Here is a 15,441-nt window from a genome sequence, read left to right on the forward strand (position 1 = left end):
AACATCATTCTTACCTTTTAAATGCTACAAGAGAATGTACACATTTAGTAATTTAGTAATATGGTGCAACGTCTGGCATGGCTTTCCTGGTTGAGCGCTCAGTCCCCTCAAAATTTGAAGTGATCGGCAACGCCGCTCGTCCAAAGTAAAAGGCTGTCCTCGAGCGCTCGGGTTTTTGCCTCGCCTCTACTCAGAGCACTGTGTAAATACTTTGAAAAGTAAAAAAAAAAATAAAATTAAAAAACACATTAATTAAAAATTTTTTCATATCGAAATTTCAGTTAGGCCAGAGAGTGATATTTTGATATTGCTTAATTTTATATTGCAGGCCTAATCACAGCTGGCACTCCTGGAAAAGTAAAAACAATTGTTATTGTTGTGACAATTGAGTGCCATTTGACCAAACAGAAAATATTACACAAGCCCTCAAAAACCTGTAATGCAGATTGCTGAAATGCTCACAAAAAAAGTTAGCGATACTAAAATATGTTTGTTAGGTTTTATTTTCTTGCCAGGGACCATTCTATATGATAAAGTACAATAAAAAACAACTCAATTATACAGGAACTGTTTCAGCCAAAATATATCCATGCAACTGCGGTGCAATATGGACTTAAAATTCTAAGCAACAATCTCCAAGTCAAAGCAGACAGCATGTTAGCCTTTAATTCAGTTTTTGCAATGTAGCTCAAATAATCCAACTAGAAAACACTCAGCAGCTATAACTGACACTGAAGGAAATTGGATTCATGCATGCTGCAAATATCTCTTTAAAAGCCCACAGCTTGAGTAAGACTAATCTTTTCAGACAACAAGGAGAGGTCCTTTCTGGACACAAGCCATCTGTCTTTAAGCCTCCCAAACTGCATGGTCCTTCCCTCATATTCTCTGTAACACAGTCCATATTTAAAAAACAATCAGACTGAGTAGCAGTGTCTATTGTGCGTTTTAAAAGTCAATAACATTTACAGGCCCTTAGGAAATGAAAATTCATTTACAGGGATAAATTATCAAATTAAAAAACATAACGGCAAACAAAGAAACAAAAAAATTATAAAATTCATAATTTAAAAAAAAATTAAAAATAAAATGAAAAAAAACTAAAAAAATCCTAAAAATTTTCTAAAAAAAAAAAAATTCTGCATGCATTTTTAAACAGAAGACCTAACATATAAACATCAATGCAGAACATCTGGATATTTTAATATATTAACGATAAAGTTGTTATGAATGGCTATTTGCAGTTGATAATACTGTATCTGCAAACTGTCTTATACAAATACAAATATCAATAAACATTCATAATTATATTGCAACATTCAAACCTCAAAAAACTTGCATACACAACAGCTAACAAAAAATCCATATAAAACACATTTCCACTAAACCAACTCAAAAAAATAGAGATCAAAAAAATATACAAAGTGATGGCGCTCATCTGCCCAAGAGTTTAAAACACAGATAGAATAATGGTTTAAGGGTAGGCCTAAACAATCGAAACCTCAAAGGGATTAAGATAAACTAATTACTCAGTTCCTGATGGATCTGCTTGGCCTAGATATCGTAACACAGCCCCATCCTGTGTTTGGGCACTGCCAGTTGTGTTAAACATTTCCCCCTATTTCAGGCCATGCTGCAGCAGGCAAGCCTTGTCTAATGTGCTCCATATGGCAGGCAGCAAAACTAGTGTAACTATGACAGAAGAATCAACATAGCTTTGTTCCTTCTTGGGAAATCTCAGCCATTCACATTGCTTTTGGCAACACACACATGCAAAGGTCAAGAAGGACAGAGCCAGCTTGTTGGGAGGGTAAAATACTGATAAAGCGCCCAGTGGCAGTTGCTGCCAAGAAGCTTTCCAATGAAAACATTACACCAATCTTAACCATAAAAAAAAAATAGCAAAAAGACCACACCAATCAAAAGTTATTCATTTCACAACTTAAAATAACCCAGTATGAAAATGGCTTTCATGATATACGAATATTATCACTGTAAAAAATAAGTGTCATTTTAACTGTACAATTTTGTAAAAAACGCTACAAAAAAAAAAAGTGTTAATAGGTAAACAGTAAGTTCCTGTACTATATACAGGGAAAAACTGTAAAAGATCTAACCAGACATTTCATGTAATTTTACAGTAAAATGCTGTTAATTTTTCCAGTTTTTAGAAATAAAAAAAGAACAAATCAATGTATAATTTACAGTCAAAAACTGTAAACTGATATTCCCAGAATTCCCTGTGTGACGCTCCACATTTGAAAGTATTTTTGTTTAAATAATCATGTTTTTTAATAGTTTTTTGTTATCAGTTGTACATTTGGGCTTTATGTTACATCTTCTGCTGTTTAAATGAAAGTTTATTGAATTGTTTAAGTATCGTGTGTCACCATGATGGTGTTTTGTGTTTGCATGAATGACTTTGTGCACCTTCTATATATTAATATAAACTTCTGCTTGTGGCGAAGCTACTTGTGATGAACTTCGATTCTTCATGTGGCTTTCTCTTTTACCACCTGCATTATTATGGTGGTTGTCAGTATGTTAAAGGTAAAAAACAGATTTTAATAGCAGTGTGCGTTGTTGAATTTACTGGTTTACATTAAAATTTTCTTGTTTGTAAATAACAGTTGTATACTGTAAAATTTTACAGTTTTTGGCCGTAATTGTGTTTACAGTTTTTTCTGTATTTTTTACACAAAAGTATTCTGGCAACCACAGCTGCCAAAATTATTTTGTAAAAACTACAGACTTTTTTTTTACAGTGTATTTTTTTACAAAAGTATTCTGGCAACCACAGCTGCCAAAATTATTTTGTAAAAAAATGATAGTTGTGTCCTATCATTAATAACCCAGTATGAAAATGGCTTTCATGATATACGAATATTATAAAAACAAAGCTGATAAATGATAGTTGTGTCCTAGCAGTTAGCTAGTTAGTGAGCCATGGTATTCATACAGTCAACTCAAGTTTGAATCTGACATTGGACAAATCTAATCGTCCTTGACCAATTATATAAGGATATATAATCGAGTGAAAATTACACAAACTTGGGGTACACATGTCCTAAAAGTTTGAAAACCCCTGGTTTAGCTGGTTGCAACTAAACTCTGCAGTATGTTGGCCCTCGAGGAGCAGGACTGGACACCGCAACTCTACACCATTTCCTGTTATCCTGTTAAAAAAGCATTGTTTTTTACTCACTCGAGGAAGCGGGTGATGTATTCACGGCTGCAGCGTGACCAGTTGGGTGGAGAGGTCCCATACAGGAGCTGCGGAGACATGATGAAAGGTCTTTTCCCAATAGGCTCACAGTCATTGCCGTTCCCATCATGCTGAATCCCAAAGCTGTGGCATAAAAGCAAATTTTACAGAGAGAGAGAGTGAGAAGGCACTGCTGGACTGGCATTCAGCCATATTTCACATTGGCTTAAAAGCTGGTAATTCAATCTATTAACATTTACAAAAAATAGGTGGCAAGACCATGGTAATTCACTATCCTTTCTACATAACTTGTCTGTGGAAAGTTGTATAAACTCTTTTAACTGTAAACCCTAGTTTTTGCACAAAATCCACAAGAATACATTGAAGGGGACATAATTACCCTTACAAAAATTAACCATGGTTTTGTTATAGTAAAAAATTTAGTCGCTAGTCAGTTTTTGCCATATGGATTACCATTTGTATAACCACAGTTTCACTACAAATACCATGATTAAAAATATGGTTAGTGCAGCAAAAACCTTGATTAATTTGTGGTTACCCATAGTTTCAATAAAACAAAACATTACTAAAGCTGGAGAGCGTGTGTCTCAAAATCATAACAGGAATGAAAAATTATTTACATTACACATAACTAAACAAAGACAAACTAACATAGCAATTTTACACTTTATTTTAAAGTGTCCTTTTCACAGTGTAATTACACAAATAAGCACTGAGCAATATTAATTAACAACATGTACTTACTATAGGATAAAAGGGGTAATATAATGCTTTTTTAAAGATCATTATTTTGGGTATTTGGTGTAACAGAATATGCTGACATGCTTTAATGATCAAAAAACACATTATTTTTCAATTACTGTACATTATTGTAGGTCCTCTATGCGCCGCCTCTCTCAAACGCCTCGTTTTCTACAAAGTCTCTCTTTCCGACAAGAGCAGCAGTCTGCTCTGATTGGCCAACTGCCCCAGTGCATTGTGATTGGCTGATCACCGCAAAAACACACGTCGCAAATGTAACGCCCCTTTCTGTAATTGTGAGCATCATCTTTCAAAATAAATGTAAAGACACCTAATAATGTCCTTAGTTTAACATCAGTTCAAGCCCAAAAGGGGGAACAGAGTCGCTTGACAGACACAGTGATGAAGCTCATATGTATTATGTATTTGCAGTACACAAGCCATGGATGGTTAAGACAGCTGACTCCCCTGTTCTGTGACCCTATCTCTCTCTCTCTCTCTCTCTCTCTCTCTCACACACACAGACACAGACACACAGACACACACACACAGATACTATTGGCAAAACTCCCGCATTTGAACATTCAATAGCATTCAGTACTTATTCTAATAACAAAAACATACTTACAGAAGCTAATTCAGACGTGCCAGATTGTTGTAGCAAAGTCAGAATTACTTCCTCTCCTAGGTTTACGAAACGGTCATCCATAAAATGCGTTGCTGTTCTGTTGTAAGTAATCTTAAACATTCCTAAATGCATCTACTTTCGGAAGGCCAAATAAAGTGCTTTTGCTTTCGCCTAGATACACACAGCATCTCCCTGACAAAGCTGCTTCAACACTAACTGCGGTTACTGAAATCACGCCTTCTTTCTTTGCGTGAACATTTGGGCGAAATTACGGAAATATTTCCACATAGTGACATAGATATGTGGGGGTTGATTGAATGAGCTGTTTTAGGGGGGTGTGGCAGAGTCTTAACTTTGATAAAGAATATCTCTTTGGATTTGAGACTTTATTCTTTGCTACTTTACAGATCTTCTTCATGCACCAAGAGCTTGTAACACTCCAAAGAGAAAGGAAAAATTGAAATCACATCATATGACCCCTTTAAGGTTTGGTTTATAGGTAGTTGTTGCTCCATAATTAGGCTTGATTGTTATTAGTTATTGCTACATATATATTATATATAAAGTCTAGCAAGGACGTGCACTGTAAAATAAAGTTTTAGGGCAAATTTTACTAAATATGGCAAATTAGCAAAGTGCAATTCCAAAACAGCGCCGATGGGTGTGGAAATTTCTGCAGGTGATTTATCTACATATCGACCAATGCAACATACCAAGCTCAGATCGTGATTAAACAATAAATAAAATAAATAAATAAGCCACACTATGCTGAAAAGAACCAAAAGGCCAAAAAATTAAGGTTTGCTAGAAGTTTTTGCACAGCTGGTATTGTGTGTGACTCCTAGTTGAGGGTTCCGAATCGTCTTCTATTCCCTGAAGCAAATTAAAAATAACATTGGCAAACGATACGTTCGGATAATGTGTTCTTTCCAAATAAATTAATACGTGTGGAAAAATCCTCTCCCTTCTAAAACATGCTTTATTTGGGCATTAAATAATGGCACAAATACCAGTAATTATAAGAGCACAAACGTTAGTAAATCTTGTTGCGTGATTCATTTTGAATACTCTCCTCCATAAATTTTTGCCTCTAAAAGGGAATCTCCTAGAAATACATATTCAATAAGGTCAGATGCAAAAAAATAACTGTCCACGCATTTTCAGCTCTAATATGTCACTGCGCGCGTCTTTAGTAAATCCTGACAGTAATATTTCAACGTCAAAAGACGGTTTGCGCTGGCGCAAACTGTTAGTAATACTGGCCCTTACTGTTAACTTTTCATTGTGTAAATTCCACACACACAGAAAAACAGTGGTAATACAGTTTATTCTTACAGAAATGTACTGAACTGAATTTTGAACAAAAATATGAACTTCACATTTCTGGTTTAAACCACAGCTTGCTCCATAGACATGCATTATAAACATTACTTTCCACATATTTTTTTTACAAATTGTGGGGCTGGGCAAGTCAAACTAATTTCTGTTTAACAGATGTTGTCGATAGAGCTTGAATATTTCTTAAATGGGGTCATATGATGCAATTTCAAATTTTCCTCTCTCTTTGGAGTGTTACAAGCTGTTTGTGCATAGATAAGATCCCTAAAGTTGCAAAGACTAAAGTGAAAAAAGTGGACTCGTCCACGCACTCATATGAAACTACTTTGTTTGGCCTTCCAAAAGGGGACGATATCCACTTCGTCATGCCTAGAGCTGATCTGTACTGGGCGCTGAGGAAATACATCAACTTCGCACTGTGGAACACCGGATCGGCTTTCACCATGGACGAAGCGTGGACGAAGTCCAGCCCTGGGTCATCACATGTGGTTGCCCGCAAGCCCGCCGGCTGCTCCTTCGTCAAATCCGCCAGCCGCACCGCTCTCAAGCCCGCCGGCCGCCGCCGCTCACTCAATCCCGCCGTGTGTGAAGCTGTGTGTTTTCGTTGTGAACGCGAAACTACTTTGTTTGGCCTTCCAAAAGAGGACACAACTAGAAATCAGTGGTTAAGATGTAATTACAATACTGTTCCAGAAACAGTTCAACCCAAATATTCAGATGCGTGCAGCGCATTTTATGGAGGACTGTTTTCCTGAACCTGCAGAGTAGCCTACAATGCGTCTGTGGCACAAAGGCTGTTTCTATAAAGTGGGGCAGTTCCAAACTTTGCAAGGACAGTCTGTCACTTCTGACTCACAGCCTGTAAGTATGTTTTTTTATATTTAAAGAATTTGCCACTGATGATTCAAAAGCGAGTTTTGAGCAGTGTAGAGTAGTGCTTGTTGTTTGTCGTTTCTCTGATCACTAAATGCAGATATAGTTTTATGTTTAAGCAGCGTGATACGCAACACATAAAAGGACAGTATAAGTCATTATAAACGGTAATTATGTCCCCACTGGATGCAACAAACACTTCATTTGTAATGGGTTTTGTTGGGTTTGTCTCATTGCGCCTGGAGACAGCATCACAGTATGGTAAGGGGTGTAACATTTCTGTCACACGCTTGAGGTATTCATCCAATCAGCATACACCTCACTTTTCAGAACGATGAGCTATGTAAATCAACATGTAGAGAAGCAACAATAATGTACATTATGTGGAAAATAGTGTATTTTTTTAACCTTAAACCACATAAACTCATTGCATTACACCAAATACACAACATAATGTTCTTTTTAGCAACATCAATTTGACCCCTTTAAAATGTACATTGGGGAAATTCAGATTTTTCTAATATACTACAAAGACTACTGTCTCAGCTATAGCAGTCTAGAAACAAGGCTCACTGGAGACCCTTACTGAGCTGTCAAGCTGCCTTTTCTGAGTCCAGCTGTGCTTGACTGTTTATCATGATATCTGTGGCGTGACCACAAACATTTACAAAAGGCATGTGCAGCAGACCAAATGGCACAAGATCAAACAAACTCTAAGTCTAAGTAAGACTCTAATATTGCTTCTAACAAACAGACTGTCATTTAAGAGTACATTCCTGTGAAAAAAAAATCCCCATTTCTGCACCACTAGGCATCACAAGTCACATTCAGAACACCTTCATTTACATAATGGTCTGGAAACAAACACTGACTTCTTAAAAACTATTTCATATTATCTTAAAGGGAAATGTACACAATGAATCACACAGATCAGAATGAAATATAGCTGGAGAGGTGCTGGCAAAAAACTTTATAGTCATAATTGGTACCAGAAAGATTCCCCTACTCCACAACTCTCATGCCAAAAAAAGCAGTTGGTTCAGCTTTATACTGAAGAATAACGAGAGAGAATATTCAGTGTGTGATGGCCTTATACTGCCTCCAATAAAGAGTGTGTTACTGGACTCTTAACTCCACAGAGCTAATGCATGTTTCATCAAAGACACCTTGGCTTTGAGAGCAACACAAAATGAGCAATTTGCATGTGCAACACTGTTTTTAGTTTTAGCCGAGGAAGAAATCTGTATTTCTTTCCAAATTTGATCAAGGAAAAACACAGAGGTGTCAATTTTGTTGTGTATTATTTCTAAACCAGTGATTAATACACACACAATGATTTTTTTAAGCATTACATTATTAACATGCAAAATGATTTTTTTTTTTAAGAAATTAATATCTTTATTCAGAAAGATGAATTCAATTGTTCAAACGTGACAGGAAAGACTTTGACATTGTTACAAAAAATGTTCAATTTCAAATAAATGCTTTTATTTATTTATTTATTTATACTCTTAAAAAAATGCAGCAAAAAAATGTTCCAAGGTGTAGCAGAACACTGCATATCAGGTGTGACACTGAGGACTGGAGTAATGACTGTTGAAAATTCAGCTTTGCCCTCACAGGAATAAATTACATTTTAAGATAATATATTAATTGAGGCCATTTTTGCTTCAAGTGGTCTTAAAAACCTTTTGATCTAAAGTTGTTTAAATGTATATATCATGTACACATGGAAATTCCATCAATAATCTTTCAAAAGTATACCTAACTTGTAAATATAATTGTATACAGTATATGTAATCTGTGTTATAGGGCTTACTTGTGGCCAAGCTCATGTGCGATTGTAAATGCCAGGGTCAGGCCTGTGTCTTCATTGATGCTGCAGCTGCGGAGAGGTTGGCACATTCCAGCCACATGAGACAATCCCAATGTCTCACAAGGCTTATTGATGGCGGCACAAATGTCTTTTTCTGTGTCATAGAAAATGGTTAACACGTATTATAAATATGCAAAGCAATGCAATTTTAGTTACAATTAGGCCATATGTACCCTAGTAATAAGGCCAGCCACATCATGATGGACTGGATGATCATCATCCTTCATATTGATGCCTTTCTGCCACTTACAGAAGCTGTTCAGGCTGTTGTCTGCATGATGTGTAATTTTCAAATCCTCCTGATAAAATATTTAAATACATAAAATGGGAAAATTGTATGCAAAGTTTGTATGTATGAAGTATGACATAATTATTGAGTTAACTACTTTATAATTAATTTGAAATATAAAAATAAAATAAAAATGGATTTATTGGAGCTTTTATTGAAGGTATTGAGGAATGAGAATTTATGAAAGTAATGATTCAACTCTAAAATACATTAACTTTTAAATGGTGGCAAACACTATGCATATAAATACAGTGCGGTGGTTCCCTTTCAGTTGGTCACTCGCGACATCACGCTGATTAACCGACGAACTGGGATCTCGCTTAGAGAGACCAATCCACTTCTTGTGTAAATTCAACAAGCCAATGCACATTGGCATGCGATTATTGCATCCAGCGGCCGCTGATCACAGCATATGTAGGCAGCAGGTGCAGCGCTTATTCATCTTTTTCGCTTCAGAGCCGAGCGATCACATCATTTTGCTCCTGACTACTCTACTGAGAGAAGAAGACTGAAAGAGTTAAGTGCACTCTTTGAAAGCTCTTCCTGTTGCCGGTACAGCACCTCAGCGGAGGTGGTTTCCCGTGAAAAGTGGGTTGCACACATCAGGCTGCACTACCTCTTGTTGTGTTGCAGGCAGCCATGAATCATGTTCTCATTGCGGGAAGATGATCATCTCGGCATTGCGGGCCAAGCTCCATTACCTCAAAGAAGCGGAACGCCATTGCCTCTGCCTCGATCTAGTTTCATTATGGCGGCAGTCAGGCGGGGGCTACTTCCAGGCAGTAGCATGGGCGGTCTGAGGGAAACATTGATGGCAAACCTCCCAGGAATCAACCCTCGGGGGGACCATCACTCCTCTTGCACTCCGGAAACCAGTTGAGCTGCCAATGGAACTGTACCAGCAGTATCTTTTGGTGCTCCTCTCGATGACCGGATTGTTGATTGCTACATCGGAGGGTGAGCTGGAGCTTTCTGGAGAGGAAGATTCAGCTGCACTGCTGCCTCCGGGACTTTAGCAATCGGTTCCAGAAATAACAGCTATGCTTTCCCGGGCCACCGTGAGGGTAGGGCTTGAGTGGAGACCTCCACGTGTCCCAAGCCCTCAAGAGTAGACGATTGGTTCTTTGGGTTGGTCCCCACCCCAGTGCCATTCTTCCCAGAGGTGCATGAGGGGCTTACCAGGTTGTGTATGGCACCTTTTTCTGCCAGAAGCCGACCTGCTAACTCCTCCTCCCTCACCACTCTCAGTGGTGGTGCAGCTAGGGGATATACGGGGGTCCCCCCCGGTGGAGTTGTTGGTTGTGTCCTAATACCACCACCACCTGGCAAGATATACCGTGCCTCCCCTCCCGGGTCTGTTGGTACTCGCCCGGTCTATCTGACAATGCTTATACGGCCTGTGGAGAAGCTGCCTCTGCTTTATGGTGCATTCACACCAGACGCAAATGAAGCATTAAGCATGAGTGATTTACATGTTAAGTCAATGCAGAGACGAGATAGACATCCTGCGACACGATCCGCGCGAATGACGCATCACGGATTGAGCATTTTGGGCATTTGACGCACGTAACGTGTGATTTGCTCAAATCGGGAGTAGAAAAAATGTGAACTTTGGCGAAAATTTGCAAACGCGTTAACCAATCAGGAGAGTGCTCTAGTAGTGACGTGATTACGACGTAGCGAGCTGAGGCAGAAATCTGAAACAACAATGGAGGACAAAATCATCACCGCTGTATGTGGATACCTGGAACTATATGATATAAAGATAATTTCTGCAGGGAATGAACCAGACTCACCTCAGCCGGTTGGGTCTTTGGGGTCAACTGGGAAAAGAGCAAACTCTCCTTGGCACAGAGGATCTCTTTTCTCCATATGGAGTTGGATTCGGTCGAGCGCGCCTCATGCAAGGATGTGCTCAGTCGGTGTTGAACTGGCTGAATATGTTCAAGTGCAGAACGGCGTTCCCACTGAAACAGTTTCAGAGGCTCCTGGGGCATATGGCAGCTGTAGCGGCAGTCACGCCGCAGGGGCTGTTTCATATGAGACCGCTTCAACACTGGCTCCATGGCTGAGTCCTGACGTGGGGGTGGCGACGCGACACTCACCGGGTTCAAGTCACACTGGCCTGCTGCCAAACCTTCACCGCACAGACAACACTGCGACTGTTGTATACATCAACCGACAAGGTGGTCTACGATCCCCGTCACATGTCACAACTCTCCCGCCCACCTCCTCCTCTGGAGTCAGAAGAATCTGAGGTCTGTACAACCGGGCAGCCTACGAGCTGTCACGAGCTGTGCTCCCGGGAGAATGAAGACTACATCCCCAGATGGTCCAGCTGATTTGGAGTTGTTTAGGAGTCACTCAGGTAGACCTGTTTGCCTCTCCAGAAACCTCTCACTGACAGTTGTTCTACTCCCTGGCCGAGGGAACACAAGGCATGGACACACTGGCACACAGCTGGCCGTGGGGCCTTCGCAAGTATGTGTTTCCCCCAGTAAGCCTTCTTGCACAAACACTGTTCAAGATCAGGGTGGATGAGGAGCAGGTCCTGCTTGTGGCACCTTACTGGCCCACTCAGACTTGGTTCCCAGAACTTATGCTCCTTGTGACAGCCCCTCCTTGGCAGATTCCTCTGAGGAAGGATCTACTGACTCAGAGACGGGGCACCCTGTGGCACCCGCATCCAGACCTCTGGAAACTTCATGTATGGTCCCTGGAGGGGACACGGAGGTTCTAGGGTGACTTACCCCCCAAGAGGTAGTTGACACCATCACTTCGGCGAGAGCACCGTCTATAAGACACGCTTATGCCTTGAAGTGGTACCTGTTCATCAAATGGTGCTCTTCTCACCGAAAAAAACCCGCGGAAATGTCCGATCAGAGTCGTGCTGTCCTTTCTCCCTCAACCCTTAAAGTCTATGTGGCTGTGATTGCTACCAAACACGACCCCATGGAAGGCAAGTCGGTGGGGAAGCATGACCTGATCATCAGGTTCCTTAGGGGAGCAAGAAGGCTAAATCCTACACCCCCCCACCCCCCACCAGACCTTCTTGGGACCTGTCTCTAGTGCTCAGAGCACTACAGCAAGGCCCATTTGAGCCTTTGCAGACAGTCGAGTTGAAGTTTCTATCAATGAAAACTCTGCTCCTGCTTGCATTGGTCTCCATCAAGAGAGTAGGGGACCTGCACACATTTTCTGCCAAAAATTTGTGCCTAGAGTTTGGGCTGGCTGACTCCTAGGTAATCCTGAGGCACCGGCCTGGCTATGTGCCCAAGGTTCCCACTTCTACCTTCAAGGATCAGCTGGTGAGCCTGCAAGAGCTGCCCCCGGAAGAGGCAGACCCAGCCCTAGCTTTGCTTTGTCCTGTCTGTGCATTGAGATGTTACATAGACTGGACACCAAGCTTCAGGACCTCAGACCAGCTCTTTGTCTCTCCCCTCCAGAAGGGGAATGCCATCTCTAAGCAGAGGATGGCCCACTGGATAGTGGGTGCCATCACCCTGGCTTATGAGGCACAGGGTGTGTCCTGCCCATTCAGCTCACTCTACTTAGAAGTGTTACATCCTCCTGGGCGCTGGCTTGTGTGGTGCCTCGCTGGCAGATATTTGTAGAGCTGTGGGCTGGGTGACCCCCAACACGTTCGCTAGATTCTATAACCTTCGTGTTGAAGTCGGTATCCTCCTGTATTCTTACCTCAAACGGGTAGAAGCACTGAGAGGCCCCGGCTTTGGGTCGGCTTGCTAAAACCGCTCCAGAGAGTCCATACTGAAGACCCTGTCAAGCTTGATGAATCCGTGAGAACCAGTAGAGGGCTGGGTTCCATATGTAGAGACCAAAGTGGATCCCATATGTGTAAGTCCACAGTATAGCCACAGAGCCCATTTTTCCTTGGCAGATTTCCTGCTATTTTCCAAGAGGGTTACAATCACCTCTAATCTTCTATATGCTCCTAGACGATTGTTCATATGTGTAAGTGCTTCTGAAACCTCCTTCAGTAAGGATGGGCCTTCTGTAACCTTCCGGTTCCAAGTGGAACGGGTACGTATCCCAGTGTTATCCAGTCTTACAGAGTGGGTAGTGCCATAGTAGCAGTAACTGGTCTTCTTGTGGTAGGCCTCAGCCTATGCCAAAAAGAAGGGGAGCAGGAGGCTTCCACAGGACACTGGAAGGAGCAGTATCAATGGCACTTTGGTAGGGATCCCAATTAGTCGGTCATCCGACGTGACGTTGAGAGTGACCCACTGACATGGAACGTCTCAGTTACATATGTAACCCTTGTAACATGAAGGAGAGAACAAAGACGTCACCTCCCGTCACCACGGCTGCTGTACCACTGCTGGGCAGCTGGGTCACCAGCTCGGCTCCTCAGCGAAAACCTGAATATGCGCTGCACCTGCTGCCTACTTATACTCACGCTGTGATCAGCAGTAGTTGGATGCAATAATCACATACTATTGTGCATTAGCTTGATCAGTTTACACTCAAAGTGGATTGGGCTCTCTAAGCGAGATCCCAATTCATTGGTCATCCGACATAATGTCTCTGTTCAGGGAATGAGGGTAACATACGTAACCGATAACACACACACCACACTGTAAACCACAATGCCAAAATAAATGTAAAAAAAAAGAGCTTTCCATATGTGACCTTGGACCACAAAACAAGTCATAGGGGTCCATTTTTAGAAATTGTGATTTATACATCATCTGAAAGCTGATCTCCATATGTATGATAAACACATTCACATATAAATATTGATCAACACACATACATACAGCACATCAAACAGGGTAACCAGAAGCTCAACTGTGCTAAATTAAATCTTATTGGTTCTCGCACATTAAGCAAACACAGCTGAACTTTTGTTTACCCTATTCGATGTGTTCTGTGCATAATCAGTGTTGATATGGAAATAAAAGCCAAATCTTATGGGTTTATAACTACATGAGCATAAGTAATCGTAATTGATGTCATTGATGACAGATGACATTGGGGTGAAACTAATCTTCAGGGGTTCCCAACTCTGGCCCTAAAGGTCCACTTTCCAGTGGAGTTTAGCTGAACAAGCTAATCTAGGTATTCAGGATTACTAGAAAGCTTGAGGGCCCAGAGGAGAGAAGTCCTGCTTTAATGCATAAATCACTAGGAGAAAGCATCTCAAAAATGACCCCTGTACCCAAAATTTCAAATTTAAACAAATACCCATGTTAATTAGCAAGTTTGTTATTAATTCATGGCAAAATTAGTGAATATACAGAGTAAATTCAATCTCAGTACTTGAAAGGGTTAAGGGGGTTTAAGCTAATAACCCAAACTACAGCCTTTGATGTCTTGACAACCTTTGATGTCATACAACAATGATGTCTTGACAGTTTTTCCATGTCTGTATTTTTTCACTGAGTTGCTCTCTGTGTTATTCAAACCATTGGTTCAGTGGTTCAGTGTTCTCACCTGTGTTGTCCAGTGGTTAATATTAAAATTACTTTGCGAATACGAAACTAACACCTAATGACATAAACTGTTCTTACTCATGTTACTTGTTTGCAGCTATGAATCCAAACAATTGCTATGGTTATCACTATGCCAATAAACAAATTTCAGGAGCATTTCTGCAACTTAAGGCATGTATGTAAAAGATACTGGTATGAAAGAGTGAGAAATATTATTTAACTGCAAAGTATTGCTGAATAATATTATAATAATAATTAAATAATATTATTAGAATTTTATTTATTGTTTATCACCAAACCCTAACTAACCAAGCATCAAATGCAAGTCAAAATTGTCAGTAAACAAATCATTACATTTCAGTTGAATTTTAAGACACAATGTAAGAATGATAATGTGATGTGTGTGATTCATATCAAATTTCACTTTATAAAGACTACTGTACATATCATGTGATATTTTTCTAACGCCTGCAATTTACCACCAATATACCAAGTTTGAAATATGCTTTTTTGACATTATTTCTTTTTTTTTCTTTTTTTTTTTTTCAGAAACCCATGTGGTGACACATATGGGGAATATTCCTCAGATTAAGCCATGAAAGCAAAAAGTGATGAACAGTGATTACCAACATAAATCAAAAACAGCTGTAGACCCCTGAATTAGGTGATTCATTCCCACATTTAAATGCAGTCATTACCACCGAAACCTTGCAGTGTGTACGTGGTCATAGTGTACCTAGTCTGTTTTGTGGCAATGATACTGACTCAGACTGTCTGCCATATATTTTTAGAGCTAGAGTTTGCATCACTGCTTTGTCATTTCACATACCTCATCCTTTTCCAGCAGAATGAGACGCACGACAGCAATGTTGATTGCATTTCCAATGCTGGCATCCCGAAATAACCCTGCCACCTACAAAACACAACATTCTCACATATGAAATTGTAAATAATTGAATGTCATATCGATTTGAAGCTAATCTAACATCACAACCCTTCTACTGCAGTGGTTTATAA

The 15,441-nt window shown here is 40.2% G+C and overlaps 1 protein-coding gene across 1 annotated transcript in view; it reads right to left on the reverse strand.

The window, feature by feature from the left end:
• The window catches only part of LOC109087793 (A disintegrin and metalloproteinase with thrombospondin motifs 7-like), an 83,625-nt gene that overhangs the window by 59,477 nt on the left and 8,707 nt on the right, over nucleotides 1–15,441 (reverse strand). The window contains 4 exon segments of the mRNA XM_042726846.1: nucleotides 3,206–3,349; nucleotides 8,626–8,775; nucleotides 8,857–8,981; nucleotides 15,254–15,337. Coding sequence (XP_042582780.1) covers nucleotides 3,206–3,349; nucleotides 8,626–8,775; nucleotides 8,857–8,981; nucleotides 15,254–15,337 — 503 coding nt within the window.

The sequence above is a fragment of the Cyprinus carpio genome, chromosome B7 (assembly GCF_018340385.1).
Source record: "Cyprinus carpio isolate SPL01 chromosome B7, ASM1834038v1, whole genome shotgun sequence".
NCBI lineage: Eukaryota > Metazoa > Chordata > Actinopteri > Cypriniformes > Cyprinidae > Cyprinus > Cyprinus carpio.